The sequence below is a fragment of the Lepisma saccharinum genome, chromosome 9, assembly GCF_977018435.1.
Source record: "Lepisma saccharinum chromosome 9, izLepSacc3.1, whole genome shotgun sequence".
Lineage (NCBI taxonomy): Eukaryota > Metazoa > Arthropoda > Insecta > Zygentoma > Lepismatidae > Lepisma > Lepisma saccharinum.
In genome coordinates, this window is record NC_139237.1 from 75845412 (window position 1) to 75871669 (window position 26258).

Consider the following 26258-nt stretch of genomic DNA (forward strand, 5'->3'; position numbering starts at 1 on the left):
AATATGTTTTTCATAGTTTGAAGTTCGTTAGTATTATCTTTCAAAGTTTCCATTGTTTTAATTTCACACATATTTTATATTTCATACGTTCCTCTCTCTTTTCATACAGTCTTTGGAAAAAATCTGAAGTTTCTTGTCAAACGGGGTCTGGTTCAAATTACTCCTTTTCGCTTTCCTGTTCCTACTTTAAACAAACAACAAAATACTTCGTAACTAAACGATTGCTTGTTCAAAACACGGAATTTTTACACAATTTACAAAATATGACAAAACGCCAATAGACATGTTCATCATTTTTCCCTTTCAGCGTTTCTCGATTTTATCTGAATTCGTTTCCTCATGAAAATTGCCATGAGGAAATTATAGATATGACATTATGTGTGAATTAGTTTCTTCAAACTGGTAGTTAATCATAACATGACCTACCTGGAGGAAAGGCAGCGTGCTTGATTCTTACGAGGGAGGTAGTAGGTTCGATTCTCCACCTAGGCAGGATTTTTTTCAGAAGTATTTCGTTGGGTGTAAAGTTTATCCACCGTGCTAAGAAGTTAACATTGGTCTCTGTATTTCACGAGAGGAAAGGAAATAGTAGGAGAAAGTTATTTCGATGATAGGAGGAAGTCACATGCCACGTGGAATGCGCAGAATCAAGTTACATAGAGCTAAGTCTGTAATGGTGGTTTCGAATATTGCAAAGTACGTGCGGAAAGTTTGTTATATCTGATACTCGTATTTTCTGTTCAAAGAAGACAAACATTTTAGATACAAAGTAGTGAGGAATTAACGATCATTATGAGGTTTTGAATTTTTTGTTTGTCACTCACTATATAAATACTTATTAGTAGTTCCTTATCGCATCGGCTTTCGTCGCATAACAATTTATTTATGTTAATTAGCGATTTACTATTAGTTTTAGACGCATGGTAAGATGGTGGTGAGGCGATTGACAACAGTCATTACGAAGGAACGGACATAAAATTACCAATCTTAGCAATTTGAACTCATTAAACGCTCTCCTTCGTTACAGTACTGCACTACATCACTACTTAACATAACTGTGTGTCTTTTTTTAGTATATCGAAATCAAATAATCAATATTTTAGGTGTCAGTGAAGAACAAACAATACATAACTTAAATAACATTACATTTTGCATCCTGAATACATATATGTGATTTGTGAATTAATCATGATGTGTGTGTTAACACAACATATGAACAATAACTAAAAAGAAAAGTTTTAACTTTAAATCCTGGAAACCTCCAACTTCTAAGGGGAAATATGCGCAGAAGGGACGTCCCTCAAGTGTGCATCGGATTTATTTCTTAAATATTCTAATATCAACTATATCTGTTCAGCAAACAAAAGAAAAGAAAGAAAGAGGAGAAGGTGGGATTTGAACCCGCGACCTTTCACGCTTGATGAAAAACAAGGATATCAGTGCCTAACCAACTGCTCTACGTTGACTTCACGACTTAATACCCTTAAAAATATGTTGACGTTTATGAAGACTCCCACCTTCCTGTGTTTCAAGCACATTTTCTCGACAAGTCGTGTAAAATATATGTTTTTGAGAACTGTTCGATATTATGCAAGGTATTGTCAATAAAATGTCGCATAAACTCCTCACAAATTTGCTTCTTTCTGCACAAACTTGATGGCAATTTCCTCCAGGTGGAGAAAAAATCTATTCAGTGTTTCAAACCCCCCAAATTTCAAGTCGAGCAAGCAGAATCGTAAATATCCTTCAAGGTTCTTTTTCCAATTTATTATTTCTGTTTGATTGCGTATTATAATAGCGGTTTATAGTTTCTAAGTTCATGGAAACTTTGGAAAGTTTTAAATTGAAAACTTATCACCGCAGCGTTTTTCGTCTAGTGGAAGGACCTACTCAAAGTTGGCTACTCTCACCTGGAGCTGAAGTGCAATGTTGCTAAGTTTACGATTTCGGGACTTAGAATTCTTTCGGGGCGGTCAAATAACATGTTGCGAAGTGTACAATCCAAAGTAGTCTGATCTGTGGTCTTCCTCACTTTCGCGTCACTTTGGTGTTTTGTGGCATTCACGCCTTGCAAACTAACATTTCAGCATTCAAGTTTGCACCACTGACTATGTTTTTGTTGTAAGATTATTTTCAGCATATGAGATGATTCTCACAGACAAAATTCGGAGTTTGACTGTGAATAACATGAAAAAAGGATTTTTGCCTGACTATAAGGCGAAGAGTGGAATATAATAGCAAATTTCCAACGGTAAGTTCTTCCATCGCCGTAGGGTTAGGCAACACACACAACGTTATGCAAGATAGTGCGTATTTCAGAATATAGGTGTCCAATTTTCATTGCCGGTGACCATACCTAATCAGCATTTTTCAGGAATTTTGAACTATTTTAAGTTTTTTTGAACCTACTTCAGGATTTTTCGAGCCTAACTTTAGCTTTTTAGGACGTATTTTAGGATTTTTATAACCTATTTTAGGTTTTTTCGAACCTATTTTACACACCCTCTCTATCGCTCAGGGAAAGAGAGGGGGAAGGAGATAATTCTGTAAAAGCTCACGTTCAGTTTTAAACACAAACTAGCACTATATTTAACAATAGCCACACCATAATTTCCATAGCCTGCTACGATCCTTCCTTCGTAGCGGGCTATGGATTTTTACAAGTAATATTTCAATGGCTGATGTCTTTTATGCCACTTAATTTGCAGATTTGTCAGATTCGTGCTTTACTTACCTTCTTTATGCCTTTTTTTTACACTCGAAATAGAATTATTTCATAGAAGACGTTCTCGTATTTCTCTATCAAATATAAATACTTCTATTGAAAAGAGGCCAAACACACACAAATAATATATATAATAATATATAATAATAACCCGTGGCTCTACAGCCCGTAAGGGCCTTGGCCTATTTAACTCCCGACTGCCAGTCTCCCTTCCACAATCCTACCTAGAGGTGTCGAGATCTTCAACCAGTAATGGGGTGACATGGGGTCAGCACGTCGAACCCTCAGCCGTTATAGAAGATATCCGTGAACGGGTTACTTTACTCACTCGTAGCTCATGGTGGTAGGTTGCTACCGGCCCTATACACAGGTCTAAAACACACACACACACACACACACACACACACACACACACACACACACACACACACACATATATATATATATATATATACGTATATCAGTGGCGTATACTGAGTCCAAGATGTGGGCTATCTCACAATGTCACGTGGTCCTAGGCTATGAATAGAAATAAGTTTACCAACTCCTAAGAAATCGGGGGTTGCCAACTCAAGGAAATCAGGTTGCCAACTCACAAGAAATCAGGTTGCAAACTCACAAGAAATCAGATTGCCAACTCACAAGAAATCAGGTTGCCAACTCACTAGGAATCAAGTTGCCAACCTACAAGAAATCAGGAATCACCATCATAATTTCACTGATATGAATAATTTTATTTACAATTTCTGATCTATTTTTCTCCTGTATTTTATTATCTAGACGTCAGGCTTCGCAGATAGCCTAGCTAGCCTAGAATATACGCTCCTGATATATATATATATATATATATATATATATATATATATATATATATATATATATAGGGTGTATACAAACATGTGTCAGAAACTTTAGGGATTTATTCTTGACATCAAAACATAACAAAAAGTTCATATGAACATGGGTCCGAAAATCCTTCGTTAGGGAGGTATGAAAGGAAATAATAATGAGACATTGACCAAACACATTTACATGTATGAAAGGATTTAATATTCATGGCACAAAAATGATACATTTACCAAACACATTGCCATTTACAAAAATTGCTCGAAGTGACCACCCCCTGCTTCCATGCATCCCCTGAGCCTGCGTTCCATATTTCGCCGGACGTTGTGGAAAACTCCTGGTGTGTTCCGCATTTGGTCAAATCCATGTTGGATACGCTCCCTCAGAACATCGACATGGGGTACGGGAGTTGAATACACCAAGGATTTTAAATGTCCCCATCGAGATACTGGCGAACTATCCGTGTAAAATGCGGTGGAGCACCATCGTGCATAATCCACATTCGTTGGATGACGTCTAGAGCTACATCAGCAAGTAAATGCAGCAACTCATGTCTGAGAAAGAATTAGGGGTCAATGAGATGATCATGAATGATTGCACCCCACACGTTGAGGCTGAACCTCTGTTGATGTTTGTCTTGTCGCACTGCATGAGGGTTTTCATAAGCCCAGATGTCATTGTTATGATAATTTAAGATCCCATCACGTGAAAAGCCAGCCTCATCAGTGAATAAGGTACATGCTAAGAACTGCAGAAACACGGTACACTGCCCTAACATGCATTGACAGAAATTTATTCGTGGCTGAAAGTGTGCCTCATTTAATCCTTGCACCCGTTGAAGGTGATACTGGTACAGAAGATTTTCATGCAGAATGTTCCAGATCGTCATGTGATTAACGCCTTCCCTTCTCGCAATTCTCCTTGTACTGGTTGATGGAGTTTCATCCACAGTCCGAAGAACCCGTTCTTCAAGCTCAGGCGTTCGTACATCACGTGGTCTCCCACCATCTGCAACTCTCTTCTCAAATGTGCTTGTCTCTCGCAAGCGTTGGTTAGTCGTACAAACGTTCTTGCACAAGGTAACTGCCTCCCAGGTTAACGTTCCGCATAACGTTGACGTGCTGCGTTCGCATTCCCATCTGCTAGGCCGTACATGTAGTGCATATCCGTCATTTCAGACACTGAATACATCGTTTTGATGTGTTGTGATGGAAGTCACAGTAAAACAGAACAAACGACAATCAGACACAAAAAAACAAATGCCATGCCCAACTGTACACAAGAAAGTGAGTACAAATGCACATTTGAGGTACATTACACAACCAGGTGTCACTACAGGGAATTCCTTTCATACCTCCCTAACGAAGGATTTGCGGACCCATGTTCATATGAACTTTTTGTTATGTTTTGATGTCACGAATAAATCCCTAAAGTTTCTGACACATGTTTATATACACCCTGTATATATATAATAGTACACACACACACACACAATGTGTGCCTATCAAGGGGTCCCTGGTTCGATACCCGGTGGAGGCACATAGTGACTCGGATCCCACTTTAAACTGTAGGTTCAGTCCCGATTAGCCTTACTGTGCATAAAGTGTACTTAAAACATCAACTCAATCAATCAGTCAAAAAACAATGTGTGCCCGTGTTAAATTTCCTAGAATAACTCTTTCTGACGAATTCAGTTATTTTGTGGGTCAATCGCGACGATGGATATAAATTATGAAGTAATTAAATGGTTGATTGGACAAACCAAGTGAGAGAGTGAGAGAGAACAAGAAAGAGAGGGAAAGCGAGAAACAAGGAGAGAGAAAGAAAGGGCGTGAAATTTTGGGAAAGAGGGTGTAACAAAATAGAAGAGAGGGCATGTGGATGTGGGGAGAGAAAAGAGAGAATGAGTGGAGAGCAAAGAAGGAGAGAGAGAGATAGTGAAAGTAAGAGAGAGGATGAGGTGATATTTCGGTAACAGTCCATTTGTAGTTTCAAACACAAACATGAAACAACTATCGTCTGTATAATTAATGTCTCATGATTTAATATAAATACAGATTCACTAATTAATGACTTCGTAAGTACTCACAATCAGGTCATAAAAAAGCGTTTACACAATGCACACTTAATGGACCAAATGCACTGAAACACAATTTCTGCTGTCGGCTTTTCAAACGTCGGCAACTGCCTCCTATCGGCGCTTCACAGAACTAAGCGTAACAACATTGCGGGAGAAAACCATCTGCCAGTGCCCAGTGACGACGAGCGTGCCGTGTTGTGAAGTTGGAGCTCGCTGCTCTCGCGAGTGGTCTTGTGCAGTATACGTTTACTGGGATTTTTGAAACAAATATATTGGATTACATACAGGAAACTGCAAATAGTGTCGTGTCTTTCTTCCCTTTTTTGTAGTTTTCGACTATTGTGTCAAAATAGTGTAGCGGTTAGTGTTTGTGTGGTGTTAACATAATTAAAAGTTCCAAAAACGCGAATATATAAACTTGCTATCGGTTATTGCTACAAATCCTAAAGTGTAGCGGGAAATATACAACGGTAAAATTTATTTATTTAAAGAATACTCACAATTCTTTAAACATACTTCATGTAAAGTGAAAAAAGTTGTATTTGCTGTTTAATTTTTTAAAGCTTCGTTATTGTGTGGATGTGAATATGCACGGAAATAGCCAGTGATCTTCAAAAGAGAGGTAAGATAATATTTCCCTTGTATGTACCAGTAGTTTCCAAGTGTTTGGGACCTTACCATATCAGGATAATTTCCCCGGCACCCTGTCAATACAACAAATACACCGACTTTCGTATAGTTTCATTGGGCGAAAGCATGGACGTCCGCAGGATTTTTTCTAGGGAGGGGCAAGCAAAGTAATTTCTTTCCAGGATGGGGGGCAAAGGAGACATATTTTCCCCCATAATAGTCATGCCCTCTCAAAAAACACTGTGTCAGTCTGAAATTATCATGTTCCTTCAACGCACTTATAATAATTCACATAAATTACTCTGACTGAAATGAAATTTTGTGTGAATTATATACTTTTTAGGTGGATATTACTTTTCCGGGGGTCGTGCCCCCCCTTCCGCACGCCCATGGGCGGAAGATAGTGAATCTGTAATTTTATGCAATTATTACACAGATAAACGTTCATCTGTGCATACATACTCACGGGCGTAGTTGACGGGAAACTTCCCCCAATAATATGAAAAAAATATGTTTACTTAGTATTTAATTTAGTGTGTTGTGCAACATGTTCCCACCCCAATAACCTGAAGTAACAACGCATTTAATATATGTCAATAAATATAATACATGATGACAGTATATTAAGTAATTCTGGAATATTTGCTTTATTATAATTTATCTGTTTTACTTTTTATTCATTTTTAAAATAACGGGCGCATTGAGAGCTATACATACAAAAGTGAAATTGCTCTTCCAAATGAAATACAATATGCATTTTCTTCAGCATGAATTGTAGAGAAATAGTTTTTTTCTAAATTGTCAGTCTAACTTTGAAGCGTTGGGAAGGGGTCTGTCGATTCCCCTTGAAAGTTGGCATCCATCATTCAATTAGTATTAGAACAGAATATCGAAGTAAATACTAGTTAATCGAAAAATGTTGAGTAGAAAACACAGGAACCAGTTTATTTTCATACTCTACCATTTAAATCAAAGAATAAAATGGTTTCACAGTTTTCAAAGTTCCAAAAAATAATCTTATGTGAGAGGTCACACAGTATAAAATTAATTAGAAAATCGAGTAACTACGCATTTTAGTACACTAACTGTATGAAACGTGAGAAAAATAATTTTAAAAAAGAGTTGCGCTGGATATTCACTCATCTGATGGATCAAGTAGAAAATTCTTCTCAAAGGATATAATATAATTATAAGAACAATGTATATATATATAGATAGATATATTTTATAACAAATAATCATATGAAAGATAGTAATTATTGTTTTATTATTATTTGTACTAGTCAAGTTTTATCTGGTGACGCGCATGGTCGGAGTACAAATTTACAATCACGTAAACCGAGGGCTCAATAATTGTGAAGCAGACAGTAGTGTTCATTCACAGTTCATTCCTGGACACCCCACAACCTTTTGCTCTTGATATTCTAGATAACCTGCGGTGGGAAATGGCAAAAGCAAGATAAAAATCAAATCGCAGTTTGATCCGTACAAAAGAATACAGAACAGGCTAAAAGGGAACGGAAGAGAGGGACACAAGGGAATAACCAACGTCGCGTGCAATGGTGTTCTCATTATTTTTCCATTCGCGATTTTTTTCTCACAACTTACAAGGTCTTATCTCATTGTCATGGAAAGCATTGTTGTCCGTCGCAAGCTCGGATCAGCAAATTTTTGTAATCCTTGTACACTTCAGTGACAAATCTCACAGATGCATGCTTTTACGTGCCGCTTTCGGTTCTTTGAAATCGGCGAGAGAATTCCCTTTTAACAATGCACCATAAACATGCAATACAAGGTCTTTCTACGGGCGGAATGTGACAAAATTTGAAGCAAAACAGCGCCAACATTTCCACGACATGCCGCAAGATAACGTTGACAATTGTAGACAGAGTCGGCCTTAAAGGGTGTGGTCTTCAGGAGCATGGACTCCTCAGGATAATTGTCTGGGGGAGGGGTTAAAATGGAAAAGTTTTGCTCTGAAGTGGAATATATTTGTGAAGTCATGAAGGATCATCCCAGTGTTCGAAGTGAAGATTCATGGCAGGGGGAGATGTTTGTCAAGTTTGGAGATAGACAGATGGAAACAGTGCAGTGGGTATGGAGATGCTTATGCAAATTGTCCTAGCTGGGATGATAATTTGCGAATGTTCTTCACTGAGGGTAGAATCCCCCGTGTTCTCTGGGTGATAGAGAAGGGAGAAAGAGGGAGGAAAGGAGAGAGAGGGTGGATATATAATAAAGAAATTGGAGTATGTTTTAGGTCCGCTTTAATTGGGACTGGTTCAGCAGTTTAAAGTGGGATCCGAGTCTACTATATGTTTCCACCTGGTATCGAACCCGGGACCCCTTGTTTACAGGTGACTTTGTTATTATGCTAATTTTAAAATTTTGTTCTTCTTGACGTTTTCCACTTTCCTACTTTTCTCTATAGCTTTTCCAAAGTGTACTAGACGACATATAAAAATTAACCGTCTATTCATTTTCATCCTGTTTATAATTAGGATTATACGGGACTTGATTTTCTTTGAGACACGAAGACCTCCGAATTTGTTCAGACCTGTTGAATTCAGGTGGTGGAGTCAGCGACCACTTAAAGTAATTTTATAAATATCTATCTAACTAACTCTCTAGCCTTTTTGAACCCGATGGTTCATGGCTGCAGCAACACAGGCCTTCCATCTGTCCCTATCTATATACTCTTTCCATCCAATTTCCTTTAGGTCCATCACAACATTATCCCTCCATCTTCGCCTTGGTCTTCTTACTGGTCTCTTACCATCAGGTTTCCCAACAAGAATCGTGTAAACTCTTCTTTTCTCTCCCATTCGTGCCAACATGGCCTGCCCACCTAAGTCTTCTTGGTTTATTCATTCTAATAATATCTGGACATGAATACAAATTATGTAGTTCTAAATTATGTAACCTTCTCCACTCACCTGTCTCCTCATCCCTTTTAGGCCCAAATATTTTCCTAAATATCTGCAATTCAATAATTATATTTCTTCTTAAAGATCTTTCTTTTGTCTCTAGTGAAAATTAGGAAGTGACAATTTGCTTAAAAAATGAAGAATCATTAATTGTGTGGATATTAATTATGACAGAAACGGGAGATCAGAGATTGAACCCGGGATCCCTTAATTAGAAGGCGACAATATTAGTATCCATTGACATTTCTGATTAAATAGTTTTGATGACGATAATTTTCCCTTCCAATTTACTATACTCTGTCACTGGAATTTATGGAACATAACGGGAGAGAAGGAAAGAAAGCGAGTGGGCGAAGAAAAGCAGTGCTCGCTGCTGCAAACGTCTGGTAGCCTCAAACTCGTTTCCCCCTCCATGCACTCACTTCCCCCTGGTATAGCCCTTTTGAGTCCTGCGACGTCTTTCTATTCGCTTGCTCCAGACATTCCTGGGACATAGTGTAGTTTGTGTCTAGTTCTCGGGCTCGATTTTCCCGAACCATCCCAACCTGTCACTAAATAACGTCCTGCTCTTTTTGTAAGTGAAGGAAATCGTTTCGTTGAACTCACGAGCTGTAACAAGCGCTTACGGAACGAAGAAAGGAAAAGTTTTTGTACTTGCACTGTCTCTCGCAACGCCCACTCACCAGAGGTCATGAAGGTCTGGGTTACCTATGACTGCGTGAACAAGAGCGACTCTCGAACAATACAGGGAGTGCCACCTACCTCCTTGCTTTCAAAGGATTAGAGACAAATGACAAATGCCATGTTCACTTCCCGCCCAGAAGCTATACGCTCTTTCTTTCCATGGGATGGGCAGAAATAACACAACAATGATATGCATATTGTGAACAACGGTGTTTAGGATCAAACAGACTAAAATTATCAACGCTCAAATCAAACAACGGTTCCACTATTAGCAAAGACTTTTTGCCTAAACTAACTAACTAACTCCCTAGCCTTCTTAAACTGAAATTTTTATTTGCACTTGGTGAGGGGAACTAATAACTTGTGTGTCTCGATAATTTGTTAAAAGATTGATTTATTTGGTTTATTTTACTTCGCTTTTCTGCTACTTTTGGCTAATCGCGAAGATAAGGATGAGTGACAACATGATGACATCGAAGGCGAACTCACAAAGAACTCCCATGCCCAGGCCGGGATTCGAACCCGGTACCCTGACGTCGTAGCGCGATGTGCAGTGGCGAGCGCTCCCTTTGAAATAGGGTTAGCGGGAGCTACAAAACACCCACTCATCATTTCATATACGTAACTATATACAGGGTGGTCCAAAGGTCCCGGAACGGTCACATATCGTGAGAAATACACATCGAATCGGAAAAAGAAAAAAATACGGGTTTAATAAGTGAGAGAGAGAGAGCTATGCAATGATATCACACTTGATTCCCCACCCCCGCCTCCTGAAGGTAGGGAGGTGGCAACTGTGAAATTTTAAATGGAAACCCCCCTTTTGTATTGTAGAATCGGAAAGAGGACTTCATTCCGAGTCCAATGAGCTATCAACCATCCTCCGAGCTCAATTAGGAACGGAGATATGGTGATTTTAAATTTTCGAAAGAAGGAAAGATAGAAAAAAGTGATAAAACCCCCAAAAAATTCAAAGGGACGCTCTGCCCCTAATTGAGCTAGAATGAAAGCGATTGCAGATTCGGAATCTGCACGTCAAGACCTTTCAATAGAGTTTTATGAAATTTTCAAGGTGGTGTTTTTTTTGTTTTTTTCCGATTTTTTTTCGTTCCTAATTGAGCTAGGAGGATCGTTGATTGCTCGTTTGACTCGGAATGAAGTCCTCTTTCCGATTCTACAATACAAAATGGGGGTTTCCATTTAAATTTCAGTTATCCCCCGCCCCATCCCCAGGGGGCGGGGGTGGGGGGAATCAAGTGTGATATCATTGAATAGCTTTCTTTCATGTATTTTTTCCTTTTCCGATTCGATGTGCATTTCTCACGATATGTGACCGTTCCGGAACTTTTGGACCACCCAGTATATATGTATATATATGTCTATTTGCATAACACTAAATTTCTTTTCACACTCACTATGTTGACAATTATGTTAAATACGGAGTGACCAGCCACCCTCTAGACAGGGTAGCGCTGTGGGTATGTGGAGTGTTTACCTCAGATAATGTGTATTCTCTTCCTTTATTTGCATTTTTTAGAACTATATTTCCATTAAATGTTGCCTGATAATACCCTATATAGAAAGAAAGAGACATTAAATACAAAATATCGATTCTCAAAGTGGTTAATTTCTTCCATGCTAATCTTTTAAAAAGAAATGTCATTCTTTGATAATGATGAGAGGCCTCACGATTGCGTAGTGCTAATGCATTCGCCTCGTAATCAAGGGGTTAGATACCAGATGGAGGCGCATTCCACTTTAAACTTTAGGTCCAGTCTCAATTAGCCTATCTGTACACAAAGTGGACTTAAAGAAATGTTTTTTATATTTATAAAATAATGAGAATTGTTTTTGTGACGTGTCTACTTATATCAACTACGAAAAATTGCAATACACACACACACACACAAACGTATGTACCGATATATGTGACAGTCTGTATCAGCACTGCGAGCTACGACGCCAGGGGTTCTGGGATCGAATACTATCCTAGGCAGGGGTATCCTTTGTGAGTGTCCCTTCAACAATTTAATCATATCGTCAATCACCCTCATCTTCGCGATTAGCCCAAAGTGGCAGAAAAGTGAAGTAGAATAATAGACCGTTGTTTACAGCAAGAAAAAAGCAACATTTTCAGAGCAGATACCAAATTTGGCAATAAATCAAGTTGAAATTAGAGTAATGCTTTATTATATGAACTGTAGTCTTGTCACCAAAGGTTTCGAGGGTATTGGTGATTACTTGTGATTCATCATCATTCATTTTCATCGTCTAGATTAGCCTAACAACTACGTAAAATGAAGCAAGTATAAACATAAGTAATTATACATTTTTTATGGACTGAACAACCGAAACGAAACTGTCATTCGACTCACTTTATTTCCTCCAAACTAAATTGGAGATTGGTTTGATTCGACTAGCACCTGAAAACTAGTAGACTAATTCGCCGATCGAGTAGTTAATTTTAAAATGACTAATTAGTCGATGATGCCTATCAGGCCTTTTTACTGGCTTGACTTGATGTAGTGTGTATAAACTGCCAATAACATTCGATTCCTTATTATCCTTTGTGCAAGATCTGAGAGTAATCGTTTTAACCTTTGAACGGTTGTTGAAACGTTTCGGGCTCCCTGGACCGAATAAACAGAAGAGAAGGAAGAAAATAAGGAAGTGGAGATTATACTGTGATAAATACCAAGGCTACGAAATCCCGAAGTGAATTGAGCCATTGTGCTGGGGATTTACGTGGACTTTGTACTGAAACGAGATTTCGTTCACTCACGTTTCGCCTGCAGAGAGCACGTTCTGATATCTCTGTCCCTCTTTCCATATACCTTTTTCTCTCTCCTACTCTGTCGCCTGTCCCTTTTCCTCAGTTTGTCTGCCTTTGTGCGTACTACATCTGTCTCTCTCTTTATTGTCCTTAATCTCACTCTTTTTTTCTCTCTATTTATTTCTGCCTACTTTATTTTCTTCTTTAGACCTCTCTTTCACTGCATTTATTTCTTCTTTGATCCTCTATCTTTCACTCTTTTCATATCTGCCTTCTCTATTTTCTTTCGCTCTTTTCTTTGCCTTCTCTTATTTCTCCTTTCTCTACCATTCGATTTATTTCTGTCTTCTCTCTCTCTCTCTCTCTCTCTCTCTCTCTCTCTCTCTCTCTGTCTTTCACTATTTATTTCTTCCTTCTCTCTTCCCTTCTACCTTTCTGTATCGCAGTGTCTTCCAACTGTTTTGCTTTTTATTTTCGTTTCTTTCTTTTCCTTGTCCATATCTGTAATATTCACAACTCCTCTGTTTTTATCACGCTCCGTCTCGGCCTTTTGTTAACGTCAAAGACTAAAGAAATCCGCCGCCACAAACGTGGGTGGGTATAAATAGCGGGCAAGTTGTTTTCGTCCAATCACACTCAACCTTCAGCCAATTGGCGCAGCTGTCATTCTGCTCGTCTACTCCACGTGGAGTCTCAGTCACATGACTGCGGATACGCTGTTGCCGTACTTTGCAACTTCAGTGTGGAGACAGTAAGAAGGTGCTTGTGCGCGGAAGGACAAGATGTCGTAGAGTAGATGTGTAGCAACACTTTGCGTTGAATGTGATTGTTGCCCTTGCAGTGTTAAAAAATAACGGTCACAAAATGCAACTGTCATTTTAAATTTGCACCTCAGTCGTCACATTCTGATCCTTACAAACATGGAAAATCTTCATTTTAACTTGAAACTTTTTAAGGCAAGAACATGGAATGATGTTTCGAGTTAATTCAACAAAGCGCAATTTTCTCCATATTTTTTTGACCAATCTCGTTTAATTTAATCATGATTATGATGAGTGCAAATGGATACTTAACGATATTCAACAAAGAATAATCGAATAGAATATCTTATCCTGTTGTTGTTTTCGCTGTCAAACATCATTATCGATATTTTTTACGGTACGAATACACAGAAAAAGTTTTTTTTTGTCAAATATACGACAGAGATTTTTATTTTTAATATTTTAACAACAGTAACCCTGAAAATGCTTTGAACGTGTAAATAGAGACGGGGAAAACATTGTTATTTATACCGAGTGAATGTTTTGATCAGAAAGGTCAAATGTAATTTTAAAGTGTTATGTGAAGAGGAAAGCATATTTCTAGGTATAGTTGATTACTTGATTTTTTTAAAGTCCACTTTATGCAGTGGATCTACAGTTTAAAGAGTTTAAAATGAAATCCGAACTACTATGTCCCCCCACCAGTGGCGTAGCGGCCGCTCCCGCAATGCGGTGGGGCCCCGCAATGTTCTCTCTCTGTGCTCCTGAAATTTTATATAATCCCAGAAATTCAACAGATAGTGCCGCTTATTTTTAAAAAAATGGATTTACGAAACAGAAATCTGGTTCCCACTAATATATCATATTACGACGTCTACGATAATATTGTCTCAGCAAGATGGGGCTGGGCAACTTGACATATGGGTCTCCGAACTGCAGAATTAAGTTACTTGCTCACAGATATAATCGATAGGGGAATTCTCTCATCTCATACCTTTATAGCTACACTAACTATTTTGCGTCCGTCCCACTCTGGCATCATCTTGATAATCTTTTTACATTAAGGGAGCCCCCAATGTTTTTCTTGCAGAGAACTGCGCTACGCCATTGCCCCCACCCATCAGGTATTGAACCCGGGGGCCCTTGATTACAAGGTTACGACGTGACCACTATGCCATCGGGAAGGCCTCGGCACCATTGAGTTGAAGTCAGTATGAGGATAGAAATTCGAGACAAAAAAAAGCACGCTAATTGTGAACAGTGATTGCTGCATATTTGATACATGTAAATTGAATTTGGATCTGGTACGAGGGTCACTATTTATATTTTGAACCTAACAATGAAAAACAGGAATTTGGCATTGAAAACTGCTTTATTGTTTTTCGAAGTATTCTCCTTTATGGTCAATACACTTTTGCATTCGTTCGACCCATTTGTCAAAGCAGTTTTTCCAATCTTCTTGAGACACCTCCATAATATGGTTTTTGAACGCATCAACGACGTCTTCCACCGACGAAAATCGCTGTCCACGCAATTTATTCTTGACATTCGGGAACAAGAAGAAGTCATTGGGTGCCAAATCAGGACTGTATGGCGGATGACCCATCAATTCGATTTTTTGACTGTTCATAAAGTCGGTTGTTAGACGAGATGTGTGACAGCTGGCATTGTCTTGATGAAGAATGATCCGACGGCGTTTGTTTGTTTTCCGTATTTGACCGAAGACCTCTGGCAAACAAATTGTTGTGTACCATTCAGAGTTGACCGTTCTACGTTCCTCTAAAGGCACAGTTGCCACATGACCAGTTTTCCCGAAAAAAACAGGCGACCATTTGTTTCGATGTGCTTCGAGCGCGAACAACTTTTGTTGGATTGGGTTCATCTCGAAACACCCATACAGTCGACTGCTGTTTACGTTCCGGCTCATATGCATATATCCATGATTCGTCACCTGTTACAATCTTATATACGTCTTTTGAAGCACCACGATTGTATTTATTGAGCATTTGTTTGCACCAATTGACGCGAGGCGAGCGTCTTTTTGAGTTTTTGTCAAATTGTGTGGGATCCAACGAGAACATACCTTTCTCACAGCTAAATGATCATGTAATATTTTATATATGCTGGTGGAACTAATGCCTATGGTTGCCTCAATCTCACAGTATGTCACATGACGATCTTGCAGTATTAGGTTTTGCACAGCATCAATGTTTTCTTGAACAACAACTGATTTTGGACGACCTTCGCGAATCTCGTCGGTGAGCGAATGGCGGCCACGATTAAATTCGTTATACCAGCGTTTCACAGTGGCAAAGGATGGGGCTTCATCGCCAAATGTGGAAGTAAGTTGATCGATGCACTCTTGTCTTGATAATCCACGTCGAAAATCGTAAAAAATCATCGCACGAAAATGTTCACGAGTTAATTCCATTTTATTGTTGTCGCGCAATCTCCAAGGCAACATAAACAACACAAATGAAGCTATTGACAAAACATTTGAAGTACGTTATGGTCAATAATGCCAGACGATTCCGTGCAAACGTCAAATCGCGCCTAACTTCAATCAGTGTTGCCAAGGCTCAGAATATAAATAGTGACCCTCGTAGTAATTATAGGTAAATGTGTGTAGGGACGGGTGTGGCTACACTTTTCTAATAAAGTTGCACATCACAATCCACAAAACCTACAGAACGTAGGAGAGGCTGTTGCAATTTTACGCTTAAACCTGGTTGAGACAATCGCAGGACTGTTCGATACATGTAGCGAAAGCAAACAACGCCTGTTGCATCTGTCTTTCGGAAGCAAGGTTAGCGGTTCTCACCCGAGTCAATCTGGCGTGATGCATGTGGGCAAACCGGAAGTGCCGGGGGAGGGGGCGGCGGAAGGGGACCTGAGACAATAGTCCGCTCTGGAATTACAGATGTTTGGGTCACTCTCTGCTCCCATGCGGTTCGTTACGCCTCTCGTGGCCGACGTTGCGTCATGGCGTCGAATTCGCTGACGCCATAAAGGATACTCGCATGCCTGGAACCGGGAATTCAAGACTCCCCCTTCAGCTTCTCACCCTATCGTGTTTCATTGTCAGGTGTTTGGCATGGGTCTCCCTGCGCATGGGTCGTAGTATTATCTGTGCCCTTTGCACATGGGAGCTCGTATACAATATTTTTAAAGGAAGGAGGGAGAGCGAGGGGAATCGAAAAATTGTGAGACATATATCAACTCCATTTTTAGGAATAACAGGGAAACATGATGAAGAGAAATAAAGAAACAAGACACACACATAGAGAAACTGAGACAAATTGTATTGTGACAGAGAGAGACATGGAAGTTTACAGGATTTTTTCCAGGTTAGGTAATCGAGGCATATTAGAAGTGTAGAGCCCCTAGAGCCTAGAAAAGAATCCAGAAGGGGTCCATGCCCCCTTCGATTCGAACACTGATATTACAAATAAAATGTTGGTATATGTACGTAGATAGCTGATATTGGATAAGTATTTATTTATTATCCGAATATATATTTTTCAAATTATCCAGGTATTTAGTTAATCATTATCATTCACTGTTTCGAAACTGATATCGGATAATTTAAAATGAGGATATCGTGGCTCTTTTTAATAGGTACGTCAAATAGATCTCCCAAAATATTTTTTTTAAAACTTATTTCTCTTGGAAATTGTTCATGGAACTGAAAGTTGTCGGTGAGGGAGATTATTCTGCAACAATTAATAAATACAATATTATTGTGATTTAGGAGCCTTACAATTCCGTTTGAGATAATAAAGAAATCGTCGTCCAATTCAAACTATTGTGTCGTCTATCCGGCTTAACAAGCGTACAGATGACTTCAGCCATCTGCAAAGGAATTTTTTCCTCCTCCTTCGCTGCTTGCTGTGTCTCTTTAGACACTGAGACAGCCGCTAACTTCTTGTTTATTCAGTTGAGATTATTGTTGTCACAGATGACTTTTCTTGTTTCGTATTCGTGCATAAAAGAAGCTACTCAGTAGCATACCCAAAAAGTGTTTCTGGAGACTATACATCCATGCATTGTTTCTGTTCCTATATTAAAAAGAAAATAAACTATCGATGGTCACGTTGAAAACATACCGATAAATATTTTAAAAAGTGGTGGAATAAAAATATACCACTGTTGAATAGATTAAGGATGCCAATGGTCTGTTTTCCTTTCAAGCGAACAACACACAACAACGTGGCCACATTGTATGCTGGAACCAGCGATTCTCTGTCTTGCCCTTTCTCAAATGCGACTACAGTGCAGTAACATGATTTCGTTGCTGCTGGTAACCCTATAGTTCCTATCAGATCCGGCAGCTTTTGATTGATTTGGTTCATTTTACTTCGCTTTTTTGCCACTTTTGTTGGCTAATCGCGAAGGTGAGGATTGATATGATGAAGAGATATTCAAAAGATCACCCAGGTCCGCTGGCGTCCTAGGGCGACGTGATAACCACCTCAGGCACGAAGGTCGGCAGACCGGGAGCTATGCCGTCGTTGGATACAAAAGGTTTCAAGGTCGATTCTGAAAGCATTCCCCAGATGAATTCACAAATGTGATTCTTACAAATTGCTCCAACTGTCATTTGTAAGCCACATTTTTAATTCAAAGGGATTTTGTTTTCTTCAGAATTGACCTTCAAACCTTTTTTAGACAATTCGGCATTTGGAAACATCTTTAAAACAAGTAATTTGTTTAAAAGATGATACCATCCTCCAATAAGTGACACGCATTGGCGGATTTAGCTTGATAGCATTATATTACAAAGAAACAGAACATTCCCGAGCAATTCTTTTGCATTTATAAAAAAATGAGACAAAATTTAGCACAAATGCAGTTATCGTTATCAGGATTAAATTTAGCGGACATGTATACGTACGTCGACCCGGTAAATCGAATTAGAGGATTCTTGGTTACAATGCTAGAACAGTATAACGATGGGCACAAAGTGAGAGCATTTCAGATCAAATATTTCCATATTTCTGACAGTTTCGTCTGAGAAAATGAATTCTCAAGTTTATCCCTTCCCTGTAATAATTGTTAATACAAATAGCGTAGAACTACTACTGTATCATCTACTGGTGGATATCCACTTGAAAGGTCCCATCCCGATTAGTTAATCTGACCACATATTGGATCTAGAACGAACCCTTATAATTGCCTTCATATGAACGCACACGCCCACACACATACTTATTTTAATATGTCAAAAAGATTGAACATTATATTTCCAGTGTTATCTTATATATGCTTACACCATACTTGTGCCCCTCCCAGAAATAAAAAAAGATATAGATCCGCCTATGGTGACACATACCAATAAAAATGCAGAGATAGCCACTTATTGCCTATTCGAAAGATGTTGTTGATAGCCATCTTAAACGCAACTGCAACCGGAAACTTATAGAAGCTCAGCTTTCAATTATATCATGAAGTTTGCTTTCAGTTATAAACTGTTTAACAACGTGTTCAGTACTTGTGAATTAAGGTTTCAAATAACATATTAACTAACGAGTTCGTGCAGTTTTAAACTGAATCAATCAGTCAATGTGTTAGTTACTCCGATCGAAAACAAGTTCGTGACTTTGATCTTCAAGAATCACGTTCCTGTATAAGTTATTGCATGAAACTGCCGCAAACCAATATTCTGAGATGTGTGAAATCCGTCGGTAACTACCAGTATTTGCAATCGCCAAGATTTCGCTGATGATACGTTACCAACTGGTAAACCCGTGGTTTGCATACGATAAACTGCACGAGAAATTGAATTTGTTACTTCTATTTATACTTCATTATTGTATTCAATTGCGTAGCGGCACGGTGAAACTCTGACTGCCACCCAGGAGATGGCTGGTTGCATGGACACCAACTTTTTACCCCACACGTAAAGCCACGCCTCATGGGTACAAAGAAAATTTTCAAATATTATATCTGTTTGGGATAGATTAGTGTATGTATTATTATTTGTGTTATCAATGTATGAAAATTTGTATATTTTTAAGTATTCATTATACTTGTCGCCACTAGGTGGCAGGACAGTGCAGACTCTGCTTCGGAGACTGTGCAGGGCGTGGTACTTATCGGGAAATACCCGCACTGTACGAGAGAACAACGAGAGACATTGCTACACGGTGGTCGACTCCATTCCAATGTAGTCCAGTGTCAGTGTACATTAAATAGTGTATATAATCAATCCAGTGTTTAAATAAGAAACGCAACATTTTATGGTCATCTCCGGGCCGGATTAGTTTACCAAGTGAACAATCTCTGTGAGATATGACGTGTTACGCATCACAACAAACGTCTCAACTCGCCCGCCATGGAAAGAACGAGTTCTTTCGCGCGGTATCGAAGTGACTTTGTATGCAGTGTTCCAGTTACAGATGTGTACTGACATTCGTACTTACGTCAATATACTGTTGCATGTTTTGTGCTCAATCGTAGAACTTTCTGTGTCACAGTACTTGTTTCGTATTACGTGTAATTTTCAATCACAACCGATACGCGTGTGGTTTGAACAGACATTCCGTATCGTTATCGTGCGTACGTCGAATGTTTTGTTACAAGACCGAATTATACACGGTTGTATTCAGTGGACAATAAGTTATCTGTTACGATAACTCAACACGGGACAGAGTATCATAAATTTGGACAGTTTCGAGCATCCACTACAGTATTCTGCTGTCGGCTGAAGTGACGTCATAGCCAACACCCAGGGAAGCTTCAGATCAAGGTCAGTAGTTAGCTAGGCTCGCACCATATTTTGTTTACTCTTTCCTCACGTACTATATTTCCTACATATCTTGCCCTCTTTCCTTCGCGATGGATGAAGAAGAGAAAAGAGTGTTGATACGTAAGAGAGCTGGATTTAGGGGCCAGTTGACACGAACACAAGCATTTGTCAATGCCTTTGAAGATACGGGGGAAGTTCAAGAAGTAAGGGTCCGTGTGCAGAATTTAACACCTTTGTGGGAAAAATATGATGAAGTTCAAACACGTTTAGAAGTAGAAGATATAAACGAGAATCACGAACCTCACAGGGGGGATTTTGAAGAAGTTTACTACAAGGTACGGGGTAAAATGGAATCCATTATAGAGAAACATAAACAAGCACAAGCTGCACCTACAGATGGATCGGATGTTGTAAACAATGCTTCATCATTAGGCACCAAGCACATCAAATTACCCACGGTATCTTTACCCACGTTTCACGGTAATTATCAGGATTGGTTAGCATATTCAGATGCATTTCAGGCTATGGTTCACACAAATGACAATATTCCTAAAATACAGAAATTCCACTACTTACGTTCATCATTAGAATCTGAAGCAAGAACACTTATAGATACTTTGCCCATGACTGATTCAAATTACGATATTGCATGGCAATTGTTGAAAGATAGGTATGAGAATAAACGACTGATAGCAGCAAGTCATGTCAATAACATCTTGCATGTGAACGCAATTAATAAGGAAAATGCCACAGAATTACGTCAGTTCATCAATGATGTCACCAGTAACTTAAATGCTCTTCGAGCCCTTGAATTACAAACACCGTTAGAAGATGTTATTTTGATACATCATTTTTTGGCTCAACTTGATTCTCACACAAGAAGGGAATGGGAATTAAGCCATACCGATCAGTCGTTCCCTACACTAAAGGAACTGTTCACCTTTCTAGAACAAAAATGTCAAGCTTTGGAATCAATGAAGTCTGTTCACGTAAACAAAAATTTCAATGAACACAAGGTTAGCCCTAAACAGAAACACATCCGTCAGTCAAATTCTTACCTGACAACTACAAATACACAATGCTATTTTTGTAAATTAGCACATTCATTATATTCATGCAAGTCTTTTGCAGGCGCCAGTCTGAAGCAGAAACAAGAGTGTGTGCGCAATAACAAACTTTGCTATAATTGTCTCAGATCGAATCATAATTTTAGGAACTGTACTTCAGGTAATTGTAGACGCTGTGGATTGAAACACAATTCATTGTTGCATCCAGACGAAGGCGGTAAACGAGGAGGTGCTCTAAGGCAAGACCAACCAAGGAATGACTCGCCAGACACGAGGAATGAAGCTGCAAGGACAACTTCAGTACAATCTTCATACTGCACATTTAAGAGTAAACCAAGATCACACGTTCTGCTATCAACAGCTTTAGTAGAAGTCATCGATTCTAGGGGACAGCCACATACATGTAGAGCTCTCCTGGACAGTGGGTCTCAGTCAAATTTCATCAACGAAGATCTTGTTCAGAGACTACAGTTACGAAAGCAGAAAAATCATATTCCAATCAGAGGAATCAATAATGTTTCATCGGAAGCCAAGCACAGTGTAGACATTCAGCTGCGCTCAAGAGTGTCAGACTTCCAGACTTCAATTACTTGTCTGATACTCCCACGCATCACAGGGAACGTACCTTCTCAAGTTATTCATCATGAACATTGGAACCTACCAACCGACATTGAGTTAGCAGATCCAGATTTCTGCAAACCAGAAGGGATAGATCTACTAATTGGATCGGAACTTTACTTGCACTTACTTCTTCCTGAAAGACAAACGAGAGATGAAAACTATCCAGTTCTTCAAAATACTGAATTAGGTTGGATTTTAGCTGGTCGGATGGAACAGCCTGTACAACCTAGTACACCCACAGTAGCATGTTTTGTACGCATGGAGGATAATTTGGATTCTCAATTACGGCGTTTTTTCGAGTTGGAGGAAATGTACTCGAAACCAAAAACAGCTGAAGAAGTAGCTTGTGAAAACCACTTCAATCAACACACCACCAGAGATGAAACAGGGCGTTTCATTGTTCGTCTCCCATTTCGATCAGATCATACAGAGCTAGGACATTCATACAACCAGGCATTATTCAGATTACATCAGTTAGAGAAGAGGTTTCAACAACAACCAGAGTTGAAAGAGGAGTATGGCAGAATACTCGAGGAGTATGAAATGTTGGGACACATGAAGCCAGTACAACCAGATCCAAATGAAGCTGATGACGTGTCATACTATTTACCACATCATCCAGTATTCAAACCTAGCAGCAGCAGCACGAAAACCAGAATTGTTTTTGATGCATCAGCAAAAACAACAAATGGAGTCTCATTAAACGATATACTGATGGTCGGTCCAACCACACATGACGATCTCCAGTCTATAGCTCTTCGCTTCAGAACGCACAAGGTTGTATTTACGGCAGACGCCGAGAAGATGTTCAGACAAATTCTGATTCATCCAGATGACACTAAGTTTCAACGCATACTTTGGAGAAAATCTACAGATATGCCAGTACAAACGTTCGAGCTCACAAGAGTCACATTTGGTTTGGCATCATCACCATTTTTGGCGACCAAAACATTGCAGCAGTTAGCTGAAGAGGAAGCAACCAAGTTTCCGAATGCATCCAAAGTTTTACAACGAGATGTTTACGTTGATGACCTTCTTACCGGAGCTAACAGTATTGAAGAAGCTAGACAATTGCAAGGAGAACTAATCGATTTACTGAATTCAGCAGGATTCACTTTGAAGAAATGGTGTTCTAATCATCCAGAACTTCTTGAAGCAGTACCAGCTACTCATAGAGAAATGCAACTACCATTTCAGTTCGACAAGGGAGCAAGCGTCACGGCTTTAGGCCTCATGTGGGAACCAGCAACAGATAAATTGCAAGCAAATAACAAGGATATAGTGTCATGTTATGAAGACAACATCACTAAACGACAAGTAGCTTCTATTGTCGCATCAATCTTTGACCCTTTTGGACTAGTGAGTCCAATAGTAATTTCTTACAAGATATTTCTACAACAATTATGGTTCCATAACATGGAATGGGACGATAAGTTACCAGATCAACTCAATATGGAGTGGAAACGTTTGTTTCAACAGTTACCAAACATTAATCAGATACAAGTTAACAGATATGTGCTAGTTCAAGGAAAAGTGGTTGACATTCAACTCTACGGATTTTCAGATGCATCGCAAGTTGCATATGGCTGTTGTTTGTATCTTAGATCAACAAATGGAAATGGTGAAACCACTGTACATTTACTTTGTTCACGTTCACGTGTGGCACCTATAAGAAGGATCACTCTTCCTCGTCTTGAATTGTGCGCTGCCTTGTTGTTGGCGAAACTAACACACAAGGTGTTACAACTACTACAATTGGAAGTCAGTAGAATCAATCTATGGACCGATTCGAAGATCGTACTGGCGTGGCTTGCATCACCTGCAAGACGATGGAAAACCTTTGTAGCGAATAGAGCTTCACAAATTCAAGAATGTACTAAGCCTCAGTACTGGAAACATGTAGTGTCAGCACAGAACCCCGCAGATTTAATCAGCAGAGGGACAAATGTAGACTCACTACACACCTCTCAAATGTGGTTTCATGGCCCTGATTGGCTATCACTTCCAACAACAGCATGGTCTTCGAGTCCAACATCGTCAAGGGATGATGACTTCGAACTTGAAGAACAAAGAACAACTACAGTAAGTCTAGTCACAAATGCACCAACAATAGAATTTATCAGCAGATTTTCGTCGTTATTGAAACTTCAAAGAGTGATTGCATATTGTTTGAGATTTCTACACAATGCGAGGAACAAACAAGAGAAACACATAGGATCATTGTCAGCAAGTGACTTAAGATCAGCATTGCATACTTGCATTAGAAGCGTGCAACACGAAGTTTATGGCAAGGAAATACGAGAATTGTCTTCTAACAGTCAGGTGTCAAAGGATAGTAAACTTTCAGACTTGCATCCTTTCCTAGATGACAAACAAGTACTCAGAGTTGGAGGAAGACTTAGGCACTCACAGCTACCATATGATAGCAAACATCAAATCATATTGCCACCGAAGCATCATTTAACTGAATTGATCATTCTTTCAGAACACCACAGGCTATTACATGCAGGACCGCAACTCCTTATATCTTCATTACGACAGGAGTACTGGATACCAAGAGCCAGACAAGTGGTCAGAGCTATTCTGCACAAGTGCCTCATTTGTTTCAAATTAAGAGCATCTATTTCCAACCAACTCATGGGACAATTACCACCATCCAGAATACAGTCCACTAGACCATTTCTAAACACTGGAGTTGATTACGCTGGACCAGTTATCATCAAGCCGTCAATCACCAGAAGCAAATCAAGGTTGAAAGCATATGTAGCAGTATTTGTATGCTTTGCCACCAAGGCTATACACCTAGAATTGGTCGGAGATCTCAGCACCAAGTCATTCATTGCTGCTTTGCGAAGATTTACGGCACGCAGAGGAAAATGTCTGAACTTGTACAGCGACAACGGAAGAAATTTCGTAGGTGCCAATCGTGAGTTACAAGACTTGAAGAATTTATTCCAATCATCAGACTTCAACAAGTCTTTAGAAGACCATGCAGCTCAGGAAGGATTCAAATGGCATTTTCTACCACCCAATAGCCCAAATATGGCTGGACTTTGTGAAGCAGGAGTGAAGTCCATGAAGCATCACCTGAGGAGAATCGTAGGGAACTCTGCTCTCACTTTCGAAGAACTTGAAACACTCTTAGTTCAAATTGAAGCCTGTCTTAACTCAAGGCCCCTCACAGTATTGTCACATGACCCTACAGATCCCAGTTTTATAACCCCTGGCCATTTCCTTATTGGTGCACCCCTAACTAGTTTTCCTGAGCCTAGTCTAACTAACATCAAAGAATCCAGTTTATCCAGATGGCAGAAATTGCAGCAGATGTACCAACAACTATGGGACCGTTGGTCAAAGGACTACTTGCATTCCCTGCAGCAGAGGGCCAAGTGGAACACCCAAAAGAAGAATTTGGAACCAGGAACAGTGGTTTTAGTGAAGGAAGATCACCTACCTCCACTTACATGGAAACTTGCTATAGTTGAACAAGTGCATCCTGGTGCGGATGGACTAGTGCGTGTTGCAACTGTTCGCACTTCGTCTTCAACTTATAAACGTCCAGTTAACAAACTAGTGCCTCTTCCAGTAGATCATTAGTTGTACTTTTGTTGATCGACTCGATCAAGAGGGGGGACTATGTTTGGGATAGATTAGTGTATGTATTATTATTTGTGTTATCAATGTATGAAAATTTGTATATTTTTAAGTATTCATTATACTTGTCGCCACTAGGTGGCAGGACAGTGCAGACTCTGCTTCGGAGACTGTGCAGGGCGTGGTACTTATCGGGAAATACCCGCACTGTACGAGAGAACAACGAGAGACATTGCTACACGGTGGTCGACTCCATTCCAATGTAGTCCAGTGTCAGTGTACATTAAATAGTGTATATAATCAATCCAGTGTTTAAATAAGAAACGCAACAATATCATTGTCTTCATTCTTATTTTTATCGTCTGTATATTATTTTAGATAGAATGAATAGCACAACTAAAAATTTGCAAGTTAAATAAAACAAATTAGATAACCTATAGATTTCTTAGTTAAAATAAATTAATTACATAATCGGCATTCAAGCTCATTTTCACATTGTCAAAGTACTTTCGTGAATTTACTCACATGTTAACGTATCCGAATCTTGCAATCTGAAGTACAGGGTGGCTGAAAAGTAGTACAACATCAATACAGTGTGCCTACTACAATAACAGGAAACTGATGAAAAATACAGATTTGTATCTAAAAAATTAACGTCGTCGTTACTACAAGAGCCGGGTTCGATACCCGATGAAGGCACATAGTGGTTCGGATCTCACTTTAAACTGCAGGCCCAGTCCCGATTACCCTTTCTGTGCATAAACTGGAGTTGAAACAAAAACTCAACAAGATGTATAGTGTT

At 39.3% G+C, this 26258-nt stretch overlaps 2 protein-coding genes across 2 annotated transcripts in view; both read left to right on the forward strand.

Annotated features, from left to right (window-relative positions):
- Positions 1-5839: 5839 nt before the first annotated feature.
- sprt (PDZ domain-containing protein sprite) overlaps positions 5840-26258 on the forward strand; it is a 130352-nt gene continuing 109933 nt past the window's right edge. Inside the window, exon 1 of the mRNA XM_083128426.1 lies at positions 5840-6273. The gene's annotated coding sequence lies outside the window, so the exon portion shown is untranslated. The remainder of the gene's footprint in view (positions 6274-26258) is intronic.
- LOC145992486 (uncharacterized) lies at positions 20264-25459 on the forward strand. Its single transcript, XM_083128866.1, has one exon. The coding sequence runs from the start codon at positions 20264-20266 to the stop codon at positions 25457-25459; it is 5196 nt and encodes a 1731-aa protein (XP_082984992.1).